This window comes from Betta splendens, chromosome 16, assembly GCF_900634795.4.
Source record: "Betta splendens chromosome 16, fBetSpl5.4, whole genome shotgun sequence".
NCBI lineage: Eukaryota > Metazoa > Chordata > Actinopteri > Anabantiformes > Osphronemidae > Betta > Betta splendens.
The window spans coordinates 17,939,919-17,952,186 of record NC_040896.2 but is presented as its reverse complement, the minus strand read 5'-3'; the positions used below and the strand labels follow the sequence as shown (position 1 = coordinate 17,952,186).

Sequence of the window (12,268 nt, the reverse complement as noted above, 5' to 3'; positions counted from 1 at the left end):
TAAATTCTGTAGTTTTCTTGGGTCAAACAGTACTTTGAATTTGAATGTTTTTGTAATACTGATACTGTCCTCGTTTTCTACACCAAGAGTCTTCCTCACTTAGTAGAATCTAGTTTCGCACGGATTATGCCCTTATTTTTCAAAAGCATGGTTTCATTTCCGGTTTATTTTTGCCTCCTTCTGTCCCGCTTGAATCAGCAAGGCTGTCTTGGTGCCACTTGTCGGAGGATGTTGAGAAGATGCTATGCGCATGCGCACAAATGGAGGCGGCTGCAGCACGGCAAATTAAGCGCAAATACAGAAAACAGGAAAAGCGTTTCCATAGCCTTCAAATTAAGATATTAAAAACCTAACCTTAAATTCACAGAAAAGTAAATGCGATATAACAAAGTCTTTTCCTTCTATTTAGTTCGACTGATTATTATCAACGACTAATTATCAACGACTTCAAAGGTTTTACAGAACGTAAAGAGTAAAGCGTCAGTGAAGAGGATGTCGTGGAAAGACAAAGTATGACGTCCAAACAAAAGATAGATTTTATTTTGTAGGTTCCTCGCCGCATTCCGGTCAGTGTAGCTCACTCAGTCTGACTTGACATGGTGGAGCTATTGCCGCACCGGCTTTTTCCTTGTCCTTAACACGAGCTGATTCTTATAATTCAACTACTACATGTTTGTTGTTGCTGCTTCTTGCGCTACGAAGATCCGCAGAGGACTCGGTAGAACATTCGCTTGAGGCCTGACACCGGGAGAGAAGCAGGGATGCGTTCACTGGACTCCCTTCACTGACGGTCGTGGGACTCCAGCACAGGCCTGTTCTGTGATCATCGAAGCTAGTTCCTCTTAATAACAATGGTCCGGTGAGATCAAGTGTCAGATGAGACAGGGCTATTTGGCGTATTCGGACAATGAAGATCTGGAGCACGGAACATGTTTTCAGGTCGGTTAGACCGGAGCAGAATGATTCTGACCGACCTTATACACAACTAAGTGATGACTTGTCAGGAGCATAATTTAATTTATTGTTAGATATTTTATTTACCAAATAAGATTATATACTTCGGTACTTTACAAATATTTGTCAGTTTGTTGTATAAATGATTGGTCTCAGTCTATACTGTTCTGTACTATGATATGGGCAGCTACCCATGGGAGACTGTGATCAAGGCTGCCATGAGGAAGTACCCCAACCCCATGAACCCTAGCGTGGTTGGGGTGGACGTGCTGGAGCGCAGCCTGGACGCCGAGGGACGCCTGCACAGCCACAGGCTTCTGAGCACGGAGTGGGGTCTGCCAGCCATCGTACGGGCGGTCAGTCGTCAACACACTCATACAATACATGAAGAAGACCAGGTCGCATGCTTCTGCTGGACCTGGAGGTCCATCAGAGCTCTGTGAAGAGACATGCTTGAATGCAGTCATGTAGGATTATATGGGGCATGTGTGTATTATTTGTCTGTAGATACTGGGCACCAGCCAGACGCAGACGTATGTGAAGGAACATTCCATCGTCGATCCAGAGGAGAAGAAGATGGAGCTGTGCTCGACAAACGTAAGCTAACTGGACAAACTTGATCATATCAATACACACATTGGACTTTCCGACGTTCCACTAATAAAGACATTGTATCTTCTTCCAGATTACCCTCACCAACCTTATATCAGTGGATGAGAGGCTTGTTTACAGACCTCACCCCGAAAACCCAGAGGTGTAAGTACACGTTGTGGGTGCCGAGTGTCTGAGCTTAGTGTGTTCTCATAATGCACCACTCATCGCAGATGGAGAGGGCTACTGCACGTTACACAGTTTGTTCCTGACTTCCCCTTCCTCGTCCTCTCCTCCAGGACCGTCCTGACCCAGGAGGCCATCATTACGGTGAAGGGCGTGAGCCTCAGCAGTTACCTGGAGGGAATGATGGCCAGGAGAATGTCAGCGAACGCCCGGAAGGTACTAACAATTCTCCCTCTGCACTATCTTTGGTACTTTACCTTACTTCTGACTTTTCTGTATCTGTATTAAACTTCTGTTTCTGTGTGAATCTGTAGGGCTGGGATGCTATTGAGTGGATTATTCAGAACTCTGAGAGAGAGCGAACCTCTCTGTGACATATACTAACTCTGGTAACTCTTGCCTTCGCTTGCTTTGTCCTTGATCTTATTATATCACTATAGAGCATGTTGCTCTTTTTTCCCTATCACGTCTACAAACTGTTGTCATTGTGTGTGTGTGTGTGTGTGTGTGTGTGTGTGTGTGTGTGTGTGTGTGTGTGTGTGTGTGTGTGTGTGTGTGTGTGTGTGTGTGTGTGACATTTTGCTCATGGTTCAACTGTTCACTCATACAGGTCTGCAGGTGTACGGTGAGAAATGGAGTCCACAGCATCTCGGGCTCCTGTGCCTATACATAAACCATGGAGGACGTTTTGTGGTGTTTAATCTCTGGAGTATATGCACTGGAAGAGCAGAAAGAAAGTAACATGCTGCCAAAGTGGTTGTCTGGGATCTTGACTGTCGTACTGGACTAAACTGGTCATTCTGTTCTATGCTTTTACTGTAAATCTCCATTTATATCATATCATACCTTTGGTTTAAAAAGGTACCTGATACAACAGTAAAGGTGACAGGTAAACAGTATGGAGACAAGGTACTAATATTATGCAACATTATTTTTTTAATATAATTTTAATTTGAATTAACACTGTAATGTCAAACACTGACAACTTCTGTAGTAGAAGTTAAAATGAGAAAGTTGTTTCTGGTGCTTATTATTAGTTTTAAGAGGCACGAACTGTAGATGATATGTTTGCACGATGATAGTGAACAAGGAGCGAGATTATTAAAACAACAGCGAAATAGTAGTTAGCTTTTAGCTTTTCGATAGCAAGTCAGAATTATTGTCAGGATAAAAAAAGGTGGACATGTATTATTGACATTGCCTTCTTTTCCTGCTGCCAAGGCAACAACACAGAGGCATCGGTTGGACGTGACATGAATAATCAGCATTACCCATGAACCAGCAGATCAGCTGAGGAAGATAATGATGACGCGGCTGAAGCTACGTCTTACGGCCTTAAACTGATGCCTGTGTGTTGCAGCCTTGTGGCAGGATCATGCCTTTGCCAGTCACACACACCATGCTTCCAAACGTTTAAAGTGCTCCATAGACGCTACCTATGCGCCCTGGGGAGCAGGGCAGTACTGTATGTGCAATGCTGCAGCGGGGGATGCACACCATTACATTCTTGGTAGAAATGAATAATATTTATATTAATATTATTTATTTTAATACATTGTGTAACGAGTAGTGGATGCTATTGTTTATATTGTGTGTTATGCAAAAATGACTTGTTTTCTTTTTTAAAAAATGCCCTGCAGCAACAATGTCGTTTGTCTGCCTCTTTAGTAACTAACACATATAACACAAATTGGAAAACAGTGTTCACGTTGCAGTTTGCGGTTTGTCCAGTAGAGGGCAGATGTTGGACGGGAAAACTAAAATGCAACCTCTGGTTACCTAGGCCAGGAAAGCACAAATCTGCTTTCGGATAGAATGCATGAAACGGTTACATAATAGTGTGAAGAGTACATACATTAGGAACAGACTAAGAAATGAGATTTGATATTATTTATTCAACAAAATGCATTGCATAGCATCAGTCCTGACCTTTGGAGCAGTGATGGAGAGGAAGTCCAAGCCAAATTGCACCAAAACCAATATTTTTCTTCTTTCTAAACCAGTGCAAGTTGAGCCACTTGCCACAATCTCAATAAATTAATGCAACACAATCAGCAGGTGAAAACATGCTACAGATACACCCACATTTTCAGACAAACGCATCAGATCATTATTAATATTATTATTTAGCAAATGAAAATGTGTTGATGTTGATGAAAACAGCATCCAGATCTGAAAACATAGCGGATGTAGATGAGGCTGTACCAGCATGTATGATAATGCACAACCCGTTGTTGCACTGACTGTGATTACAATCTTTGGAAATACTGCACTCAGGTACGTTTGGTAGAGCAGCCACAGCAACAAACAAACAAACACGTTCATATAAAAAACATCCATATAAAAGTACACAAAAACAAAACATAATAAAAAATATGCTGGTGTTTTAACATATCAAAGAATCTCAGATACTGATACTTCTCAACATTTACTTCTCCTCATCAAAGTGCCAAACACATTATTATTGCAAGTTTCATCAGAACATCAAAGGGACAGTCAGCCTTGTAGCATCAGACGAAACAAATCAGAACAGAACAAAACACGTCTAAATAATCGTACTCCGTGTGTTGAAAACAGCCATTACAAAGCTTGACCAAACTATTTCTCCAAATTAGGAAACACCACTGCACACGGCTCAGGTCAAACGAGGCGTTTACTTTGGAGGTGTGAGTGAAAAAACACACATTCAACTCAGATTAATCTGACGGTGGAGTTTTCCCTCTTCGCTCTCTCTTCCTCCACCCGGTCTTATTCTTCAACTTCCTCTCCTCTCAGTCACATTCAGTCACTTTCAGCAGTGCCCCCTGCCAGAAGCCTGTGTATTCTCTCAAAAGAAACTCGATTGCATAAGTGTCCCAGCGCCCGAGGCCCCTGCAGTCGTACATCAACTAAATATACATCCAGGAATTGACGGTGTTCTTAAAACAAAACAAACAAAAAAAACAATATTGTACATTTCTATGTACATTATGTGCAATTAGTTCGTCTGGATCTTGGGATCAAATTCAGAAGTTGAAAAGGTTGATAAAGTCTTGAGGGAAGAGGGACATGGTGCAGCTTTCTGGGTTGTTGGCTGTGCAGGGATGGTTTGTGTCCTACAAAGCAAAACAAACCCCGCCGCGTGTTATTACTCAGTGCAGATTTACCGACGGCCGTTTCACACCCACTTTGCTCACGCAACAGGTCAAATGGAGACGTGTTCACTACCTTCCAGAAGAGGATGTGGCAGTGTGTGCAGAAGTGCAGCGTGTCGCTGTACTGCTCTCTGTGGGGATAGCAGCGGCTCAGCTTGAAGTACATCTTCTTCCACTCTAGGTGGCCTTTGTCTGACACCATCAGGCGCTTTCGAATCTACGGAGGGAGCGAACAGACCCGCGGCAGAGAAGAACGCCGTGAGACATCTGCTTCAATCTCAGGCTTTGTGAGAGTTTAAAACACCCCATATATTTAATACACTAATATCAATGACTGGTGTCTACTCACCTGTCTGTCTGTGAAGTGGTACTGGCACAGCTTCTTCCACAGCAGCCGGTCCTCGGTGAGGGCCCCCAGCTCGGGGCAAACCTGGCCCAGGCTGACCAGGTCCCTTCCGTCAGACAGGCACTGCATGATGCTGAGCTGCAGGCTGGCGGGCAGCTCCACCAGACTCATCCCTGTGGACGTGGGCTGGAGACACAGGGGGGAAACACAGCCGTTTGCATTCGTGTCCCCCTTCAATCAGAACACGCTTGTGAGTCCTGGTCCTCGTTCTTACCCTGTTGATCTGGATGTTGTCCAGCTGCTGCTGCCACTGTAGAATGTTCTCCATGCGGTGCACCCAGATGTTGATGTTCCCCACAAGAACCGACTTGCCCATGTCCTGTACCAGGCCGCACAGCGAGACATACAGCGTCTGCAGCAGCTCCTTGATGGGGCGGACGTTCTGCTGGTCATCCAGGACTGTCGGGGAAAAATCAAAAAGTACTATTACGATCGCGACCCAAAGCAACTGCAGGAAAATATTTATTAGGGATCACATGAAAAGCAAAACTAACTAAATGTTATGGAGCGGCTTTGCTTTACGCCTTCACAATGTTTGGCCAGAGGGTCCTAACGCCACCTAAACAACCTGGATCTGTGTTTAGCGGAGGAACATTCAGTTTACACTGGCTGGGAGAGGAGTCTGGTGACTGTCAGCATCGTGGCTGACACACACACACACACACACACACACACACACACACACACACACACACACACACACACACACACACACACACACACACACACACACACACACACACACACACACACACACACACACACACACACACACACACACACACACACACACACACAGGCTTCTTCACGTGTCATCAGGGTTCATTTCCTCAGACCTGCCGGGCCTCGTCTTTGTTCTACGTCGATTACGTTGGATCAGGCTTTTAAGAACAGAACGGCCGGGTCCGTTCATCGCTATATTTGGAGCGGCGGGCCTCACCTTTCTGTACCACCCGTTCCAGGATATTCATGTAGTTCTTCTGAGCCACTCCGCTCAGCGAGGGGAGCTTGGACTTGGCGATAAGTTCCAGGAGCTGGAGCAGAGAAAGAAGAGGAAAAGACAACATAAATCTCTCCCTATCAGCTGCTGAGACTCTCCTCCGCTGCCTCAATACTTAATGTTTATTATGCTGCATTCTCGCAAAGGCACATGCGCTCCTAACAATAAATTGCTGTCTGGAGCGAATCTGGCGCTGTTCCGTCCGGTCGTTCCTCTTGGCTGAAGCTGGCTCCAACAAACATATAACAGCGTTCTTGGCTGTGGCCATTCTTCATCAGTCTCCTCAGAGTAGAGGAACTACTGGAAAGGTGCTGGGAAACAGCCCGGGCTGTCAACAACACCGACTTCCACAAACTACTGTTTAATCATTTGACTCCTGAGCCTGGCATCATGTGAACAGCCCAATCATTTGACAGGGCGCGTGTGTGTGTGTGTCCGTGTGTGTGTGTGTGTGTGTGTGTGTGTGTGTGTGTGTGTGTGTGTGTGGACAGACAGCGGGTCCTGGGGTGACATGTCGGCCTCCAAACAGCTGTGACATCATGGAAAAACTCAAGTTGCCCCTTAGTTCTGAGCAGCGTCATCAGACCGGCATTGGCAGATTCAAAAGGTGCCCCCTGCTAAAGTAGAGGTTAAAAGGCTGAAGTTGGAGCATGAAGTTTGAGGGGTCGTCATAACACCCAACTCTGAGCTCAACGACTTCTCTCCCACCTCCACGTCTGCTTTGACCGATTCTAAGCTTCTTTGCTGCTTCCCAGCAGTCTATTTTCATTCTTTCCAGCTCCACTCCTAAAACCTAATCCCATGCCCTTCTTCTTTTAGCAGCTCATCAAGTGTCTCTCTCTCTTTGTAGAGCAGCCGGGCAGAACAATGTGTGTTTCCGTATCTACTTTTAGCCCCCGCTGTTCGCCGAGCGCCACTTCGTAGCTCGACGCGCGGCTCACACAACTTTCCACAAACACACCGACAGCATTAGCGCCGAGCGCTGCCGTCGTTACGCGGCGGCGCTGCTAAAGCAAGTTAATTGTTGTTTGTGTGTCTTCCTGAACGTCCGCTTATCGGCTCGGTGAAAACACAGGACAGACTGCTGCCTCCCTGCCAGAGAACCCGATATGTGTAACTGAGACGGCAACGAATGGACCCGCAAATGCCGTCAGACGGAACCTGTGAGGAGCAGTGACCCAGGACACGGTGTCCAGACCAGATGCTGCTGTTACATAGACACATTGTTCAGTTCAGGGCAGTTCATAACAATGTGACCTGTTGAATCAGATCATTTGGTGTTCTGATATTCAACAAGTCCTCAGGAGTCAAGGAGCCAAGTCTGAGCTTGGTCCATCCCCCATTAGGACAAAGAGATGAGTGTGTGTGTGTGTGTGTGTGTGTGTGTGTGTGTGTGTGTGTGTGTGTGTGTGTGTGTGTGTGTGTGTGTGTGTGTGTGTGTGTGTGTGTGTGTGTGTGTGTGTGTGTGTGTGGCGGTTGTCAAGTCTGAATCACCTGACTACCACCGGCTCTGGTTTCATACAGGACAGTCGGGTGGTCGCACCTCACCGCACAACAGAGCCCCCCCTCCTCCCCCCCGCCAGCACCACATTCAGCTGCTCACATGGGAGCACATGCAGGAGTATCAGTGTTAGTTCAGGTTGGTGGGAAAAAAGCTTCTCCCTGTCACATCAATGTTATTGCCGCCACATAATGTGATTATTGGAAATGCTATTATGCAAGGGTCTGTTTTGACAGACAGTTCCACTCCCTGTGTTAGTATCACCATGACTGAGACCCTTGTCTGCAGAGTTTTGATAAGACACTACCAAAAGCCTACACACCCTCCTAACTTTAACCCCTTCACTGCCACTTACAACCAACAGAAGGAGACACACAAACAAACAGAGAGACAACAATGAGACGAGGACTCACTCTGACGACGTAATTAAATCTCCTGGTGTCCTTGATGGCACTGCAGAAATCCAAGCGGTTGAAGGCCTCTCCCAGCGTACAATATCCGTGGCGCTGGGGGAATTTAATTATCAGGGTATTAGATTCCGATCCTCGGCAGGAGTATAGAGTTTTCTCAGCGTGTTTACATTCGCCGCAATGATATGAAAAGTTGATGTGAAAGTGAATGAGTTGCTTCGTTACCTCCTTGGTGCTTCCTTTATGAACGTAAATCCACTTTTCCCTGTGGAAATCTGTGAGAAAGCACAATGTTTTTATTGGTGGTTTGCTCTCATTAGGCAGCAAATATGTCTTATGACAAATGCACACACACACACACACACACACACACACACACACACACACACACACACACACACACACACACACACAATAATACACAATTTCAGACATACTACAGGTATTGACACAAAGTTCAGGAAATGATGGGAAATTAATAATGAAAAACATTAATAGGAAGTGTTCCCCTCATGAATGTTACATAATCCTCTTCTGCAAACATTTCTGACCCCGTATATAATTACACGATTTATAAGCCCACACATAAAAATCTAAACGTTATCCGAGGCATGCGCGCATTAGAAGTGCAGCTCCGGCGGCGTGACTCACAGGGGACCTTGGTGTTGTTGTTCATCATGTCTTTCTTCCTCTTCTTGGCAGCCATGTCGTAGCTGAGGGAGAACAGCAGGTTCTCCTTGTTGAAGCACTCCTGCTGCTCGGCCACACAGAAACTGCTGCAGGAACACAACAGTAATCATCAACACACACTGTGGATGTTTTACAAAGATGGTCGATGACTACAAAGAACAGAGGTATCTAATGCGTTATTAACAATCATAGGCCTGAGGGAATGAAGATGTGTTCATCCACTTATTTGTTGCAAGGTATTAATGTTATTAATAGACCACTGGTTAAATTAGAAACTAGAAGAGTAACAAAGTCCCGGAAGCAGAAGAAAAACACGCAGGTTTGTGTGATGGAAACGGTGTGTGTCTGTGTCTGTGTTGTAGTTCATGGCCTTCTTCAAGACTCTCCTCCATCTTGCTCCTGACACTCGTTTAATGACCAACCTCTCCACGGAGACGTTGTTGTTCTTGTCGTCTGCCGTCGTCTTTTTCCAGCCCTCCTCCGTTTTGACCCAACTCTGACCCGGTGACCTCCAGTCCTGTCCGAGGAACGGCATGACGCGTCGACGGCCGCGGAGACAAAGCGTTGAATAAACAGGAGGAACCCAGGCGACAGGTCCTGCTCGGGTTAATCTGCGTGGGTTTCCCTCTAGGCAGCGAGTCCCGGACGCGTTTCTGCTCTACTGTTGTCGATGCGTGGCTCCGCTTTTTATGCAGCCGCGGAGAACCCGGAAGCGCGCGAGGCCCGCCCACTTTGGAAGCTTCCCCGAAGCACGTGTCTTTGTTTATCAACCGGAGCGTTGCAAAACCGCGTGGTCGAGGCGAGCGGAGGCAGCACGACGCGTGGCGTCATGGAAAAACCGGAGACAGGCGACACCGAGGAGCTTCATTCTCAAGGATTTGACTCGATGAACTCCTGAGGAAAGCAGTTTTAAATGTTAAACGCTTATGTAACCGCCCGCTGCGATCATGACTCCGCTACTAGCGTTTTACTCAAGTACTTCCAGTTTATGCTAACGTTTCACTCTGACCGTAGTTAACTCGAAACCCTCAGGTGACGTCACTTTCTGACTGCGTCCACAAGAGAGACATTTCTTGCTGACCTTAGATCGGCATCTATTGATTAAATCTTACAAATAAACCATGGCTGATTGATTTGTATAAGTACATGTACGTGCATACATATGTGAACAAAATACTAGTTTGATTCCTTGGTTCTGCTGTGCAGCACTGTGTATGGAAGGTGTTATGCAAATCAAACTGACCTGACTCCACAAAGCCTCTGAGCTGTAACATTATTGTGTCTCAGCACCGTGTTAATGGCTATTGCACCGGCGTTGATCACAGTAATTGCTATTCAAGGAGCGTTATCCAGTATCACATCTGGCTTCATGTTTATGCAAATATGACAGAAAAACAGTAGGGCCTCGCAGTACCTTGGCTGTGAAGTCCCTTCTATTATAAATAGATCAAGCCGTCCTTTGGGCCTCGGCTGAGTACTGAGTTGCATTGTGTTCCGTGTGCGTCTGAAAAGGAATTAGTCGTCATATTTCCCATTTGCCTAAATGCTTCTCACTGGTCAGTGAAGATGAGGGTGTTATGTTTGTTTTGGCCCATACAATCAAAGATAATGTGTAACTAAGGCTGTCACTTGGTCATCTTGGGTAAACAGCAGCTTTATACGTTTAGCTATTAACAAGGTCAAAGGTTACATCTGCCATGAGAATATACTTGCCAGGACATGTGAATGGTTAGAAGGAGGGGGGTATCGTTAGTGTTTCATCAGCATACAGTAGGAACGAATCAACAAGGAAGAGCACCCTGGTCTGGTCATTGGTCATGAGACCGGGGTGTCGAGCTTTATTTCACTTCCTGAAAATCCGACAGTGTAATAAACATGTTTGCGTATTCATTCTCAGTAAGGCGCATGTGCAAACGAGGGCTTGCACATCTCTCTGCGCCGTAAGGGGGTGGAGAAAGAGACAGAGGGGGATTTTTTTGGGTCTCATAATTCACGACACACTATACAATCTGCAAAACATGTCAGCAGCAGCAGCAGCAGCACGTGGTGCACAGCCCGTGTCCACATCTTCCAAGAACCAGCAGACCAGTGTTTCCGAAGCTTTAACGTGATGATCTATGCAAAAGGTCAAAGAGGTGAAACACTGTATGTTAAAATTTGACAAGACACGAGATGATGTGAAAGTATGAGCATCTGTGTTCTCTTTAGTGCTATTTCATGCAACATGCATGAAATATTTTCATGCATGTTGCATGAATTTTTTTTTTTGTTGCATGAACATTTCTAAATTAGTTTTTTTTTGTTGCATGAACATTTCTAAATTAGCTTCCCATTATTACTATTTTCGTAGTTCCTCTTAACCACACACCCACAGTGTCACAGTAGATACTGCATGATGCGTTGCCGTGTGTGTCGTGTATGATGTTGTGAGTCACTAAACACTCATTAGGTCTATTTGTGAAGTAGGCCCGACAGCGAGGGACGTGGAAAGTCCCAGAATGCTGTGACCCGAAGGCTCTAAGAGGTTCTGGTTCTGTTCTCACTGACTCCCAAACGGCAATGAATCAGACATGTCATGTTCATACAATACACACATCTCGAGCTCTAACTAGACCTACAACGTATTAGATGGTGATATCTGTCATTAAAGCTTCAATTTGTATAGGTCATATTTCTCAGTGGATGGATTCTAATGATCGTTAGAGACATTTTACAAATATGTCTGGTCTCATGTCAGTATTTCCGAATTAGAACAAGTCTAAAGGTCATTAGTGAGTAATGTGCCGGCCGCTCTGCTGTGTCATGCGTGTTTTTGTTGTGATGTTGTGACCAGACGGGGACAGCTGCTCACGCACACGCCCTCAGCTCCCGTCGCAGGCACGCGCTCACACCTGTTGCTGTTTCTCCCCTGGACGGGTTTCATCGCTCGCTCGGGTTCTGTGTTGTGAAACCGTCCTCGTCCGTTCCCTCGGCCTCTCTCGTCGCCCGTCACATCTGCCACACTCTCGCACAGCAACAGACGGGGGCATCGCGCCTCACGCGCTGCGACGGCTGCCCTCCTGTTTGTTCCTCAAAATAACTTAACCACCTAACCACCCACTCGTCCCTGGACACCATTCGCTGGCAACTAGAACATCTGACCCACTGACTTCTGGTTTCTAAGAAATTGACATAGATTCTTAGTTAGTACCTATCAATGAACCAAGCAATGTACTGTATTGAGCTCTTGCTCAGTGTGTGTGAGATTTTTTGTATTTGCTTTTGCACGTTTGACATTGAACATTTCTAAATTAGCTTCCCATTATTACTAAACCGAATGAAATCACCGGTGGAAATAAATTAGGTCCATGCTGGTTGTCTTTTTTGCAACATTAAGACAACTCTGGGTACCTGCTA

General features: G+C 45.8%; 2 protein-coding genes across 3 annotated transcripts; one reads left to right on the top strand and one right to left on the bottom strand.

Moving 5' to 3' along the window:
* Positions 1–577: 577 nt before the first annotated feature.
* Positions 578–2,537, top strand: prelid3a (PRELI domain containing 3A). The gene is made up of 7 exons (XM_029129409.3): positions 578–939; positions 1,142–1,310; positions 1,462–1,551; positions 1,640–1,710; positions 1,845–1,947; positions 2,046–2,120; positions 2,342–2,537. Exons 1-6 carry the CDS (start codon positions 908–910, stop codon positions 2,103–2,105), a joined length of 525 nt encoding a protein of 174 aa, XP_028985242.1. The 5' UTR covers positions 578–907; the 3' UTR covers positions 2,106–2,120; positions 2,342–2,537.
* Positions 2,538–3,606: 1,069 nt separating this feature from the next.
* Positions 3,607–9,544, bottom strand: fbxo32 (F-box protein 32). 2 transcript variants are annotated; one of them, XM_029129405.3, is made up of 9 exons: positions 9,295–9,544; positions 8,834–8,958; positions 8,408–8,457; positions 8,186–8,278; positions 6,212–6,305; positions 5,486–5,670; positions 5,215–5,397; positions 4,939–5,082; positions 3,607–4,826 (listed from the first exon to the last, which is right to left on the bottom strand). In XM_029129405.3, exons 1-9 carry the CDS (start codon positions 9,405–9,407, stop codon positions 4,737–4,739), a joined length of 1,077 nt encoding a protein of 358 aa, XP_028985238.1. In that variant the 5' UTR covers positions 9,408–9,544; the 3' UTR covers positions 3,607–4,736. The 2 variants fall into 2 exon arrangements, with proteins under 2 accessions (XP_028985238.1, XP_040923586.1); XM_041067652.2 differs by having other exon boundaries at positions 8,834–8,955.
* Between the last annotated feature and the right edge of the window lie 2,724 nt (positions 9,545–12,268).

Coding starts and splice junctions, on each gene's coding strand:
- prelid3a (XM_029129409.3), top strand. CDS start 908: ATGAAGATCTGGAGCACGGAACATGTTTTCAG. Junction 1,311..1,461: donor TGCCAGCCATCGTACGGGCG/GTCAGTCGTCAA, acceptor ATTTGTCTGTAG/ATACTGGGCACCAGCCAGAC. Junction 1,948..2,045: donor TGTCAGCGAACGCCCGGAAG/GTACTAACAATT, acceptor GTGAATCTGTAG/GGCTGGGATGCTATTGAGTG.
- fbxo32 (XM_029129405.3), bottom strand. CDS start 9,407: ATGCCGTTCCTCGGACAGGACTGGAGGTCACCGGGTCAGAGTTGGGTC. Junction 5,671..6,211: donor GGAACGGGTGGTACAGAAAG/GTGAGGCCCGCC, acceptor TTTCCCCGACAG/TCCTGGATGACCAGCAGAAC. Junction 4,827..4,938: donor GCCACATCCTCTTCTGGAAG/GTAGTGAACACG, acceptor TTTGCTTTGTAG/GACACAAACCATCCCTGCAC.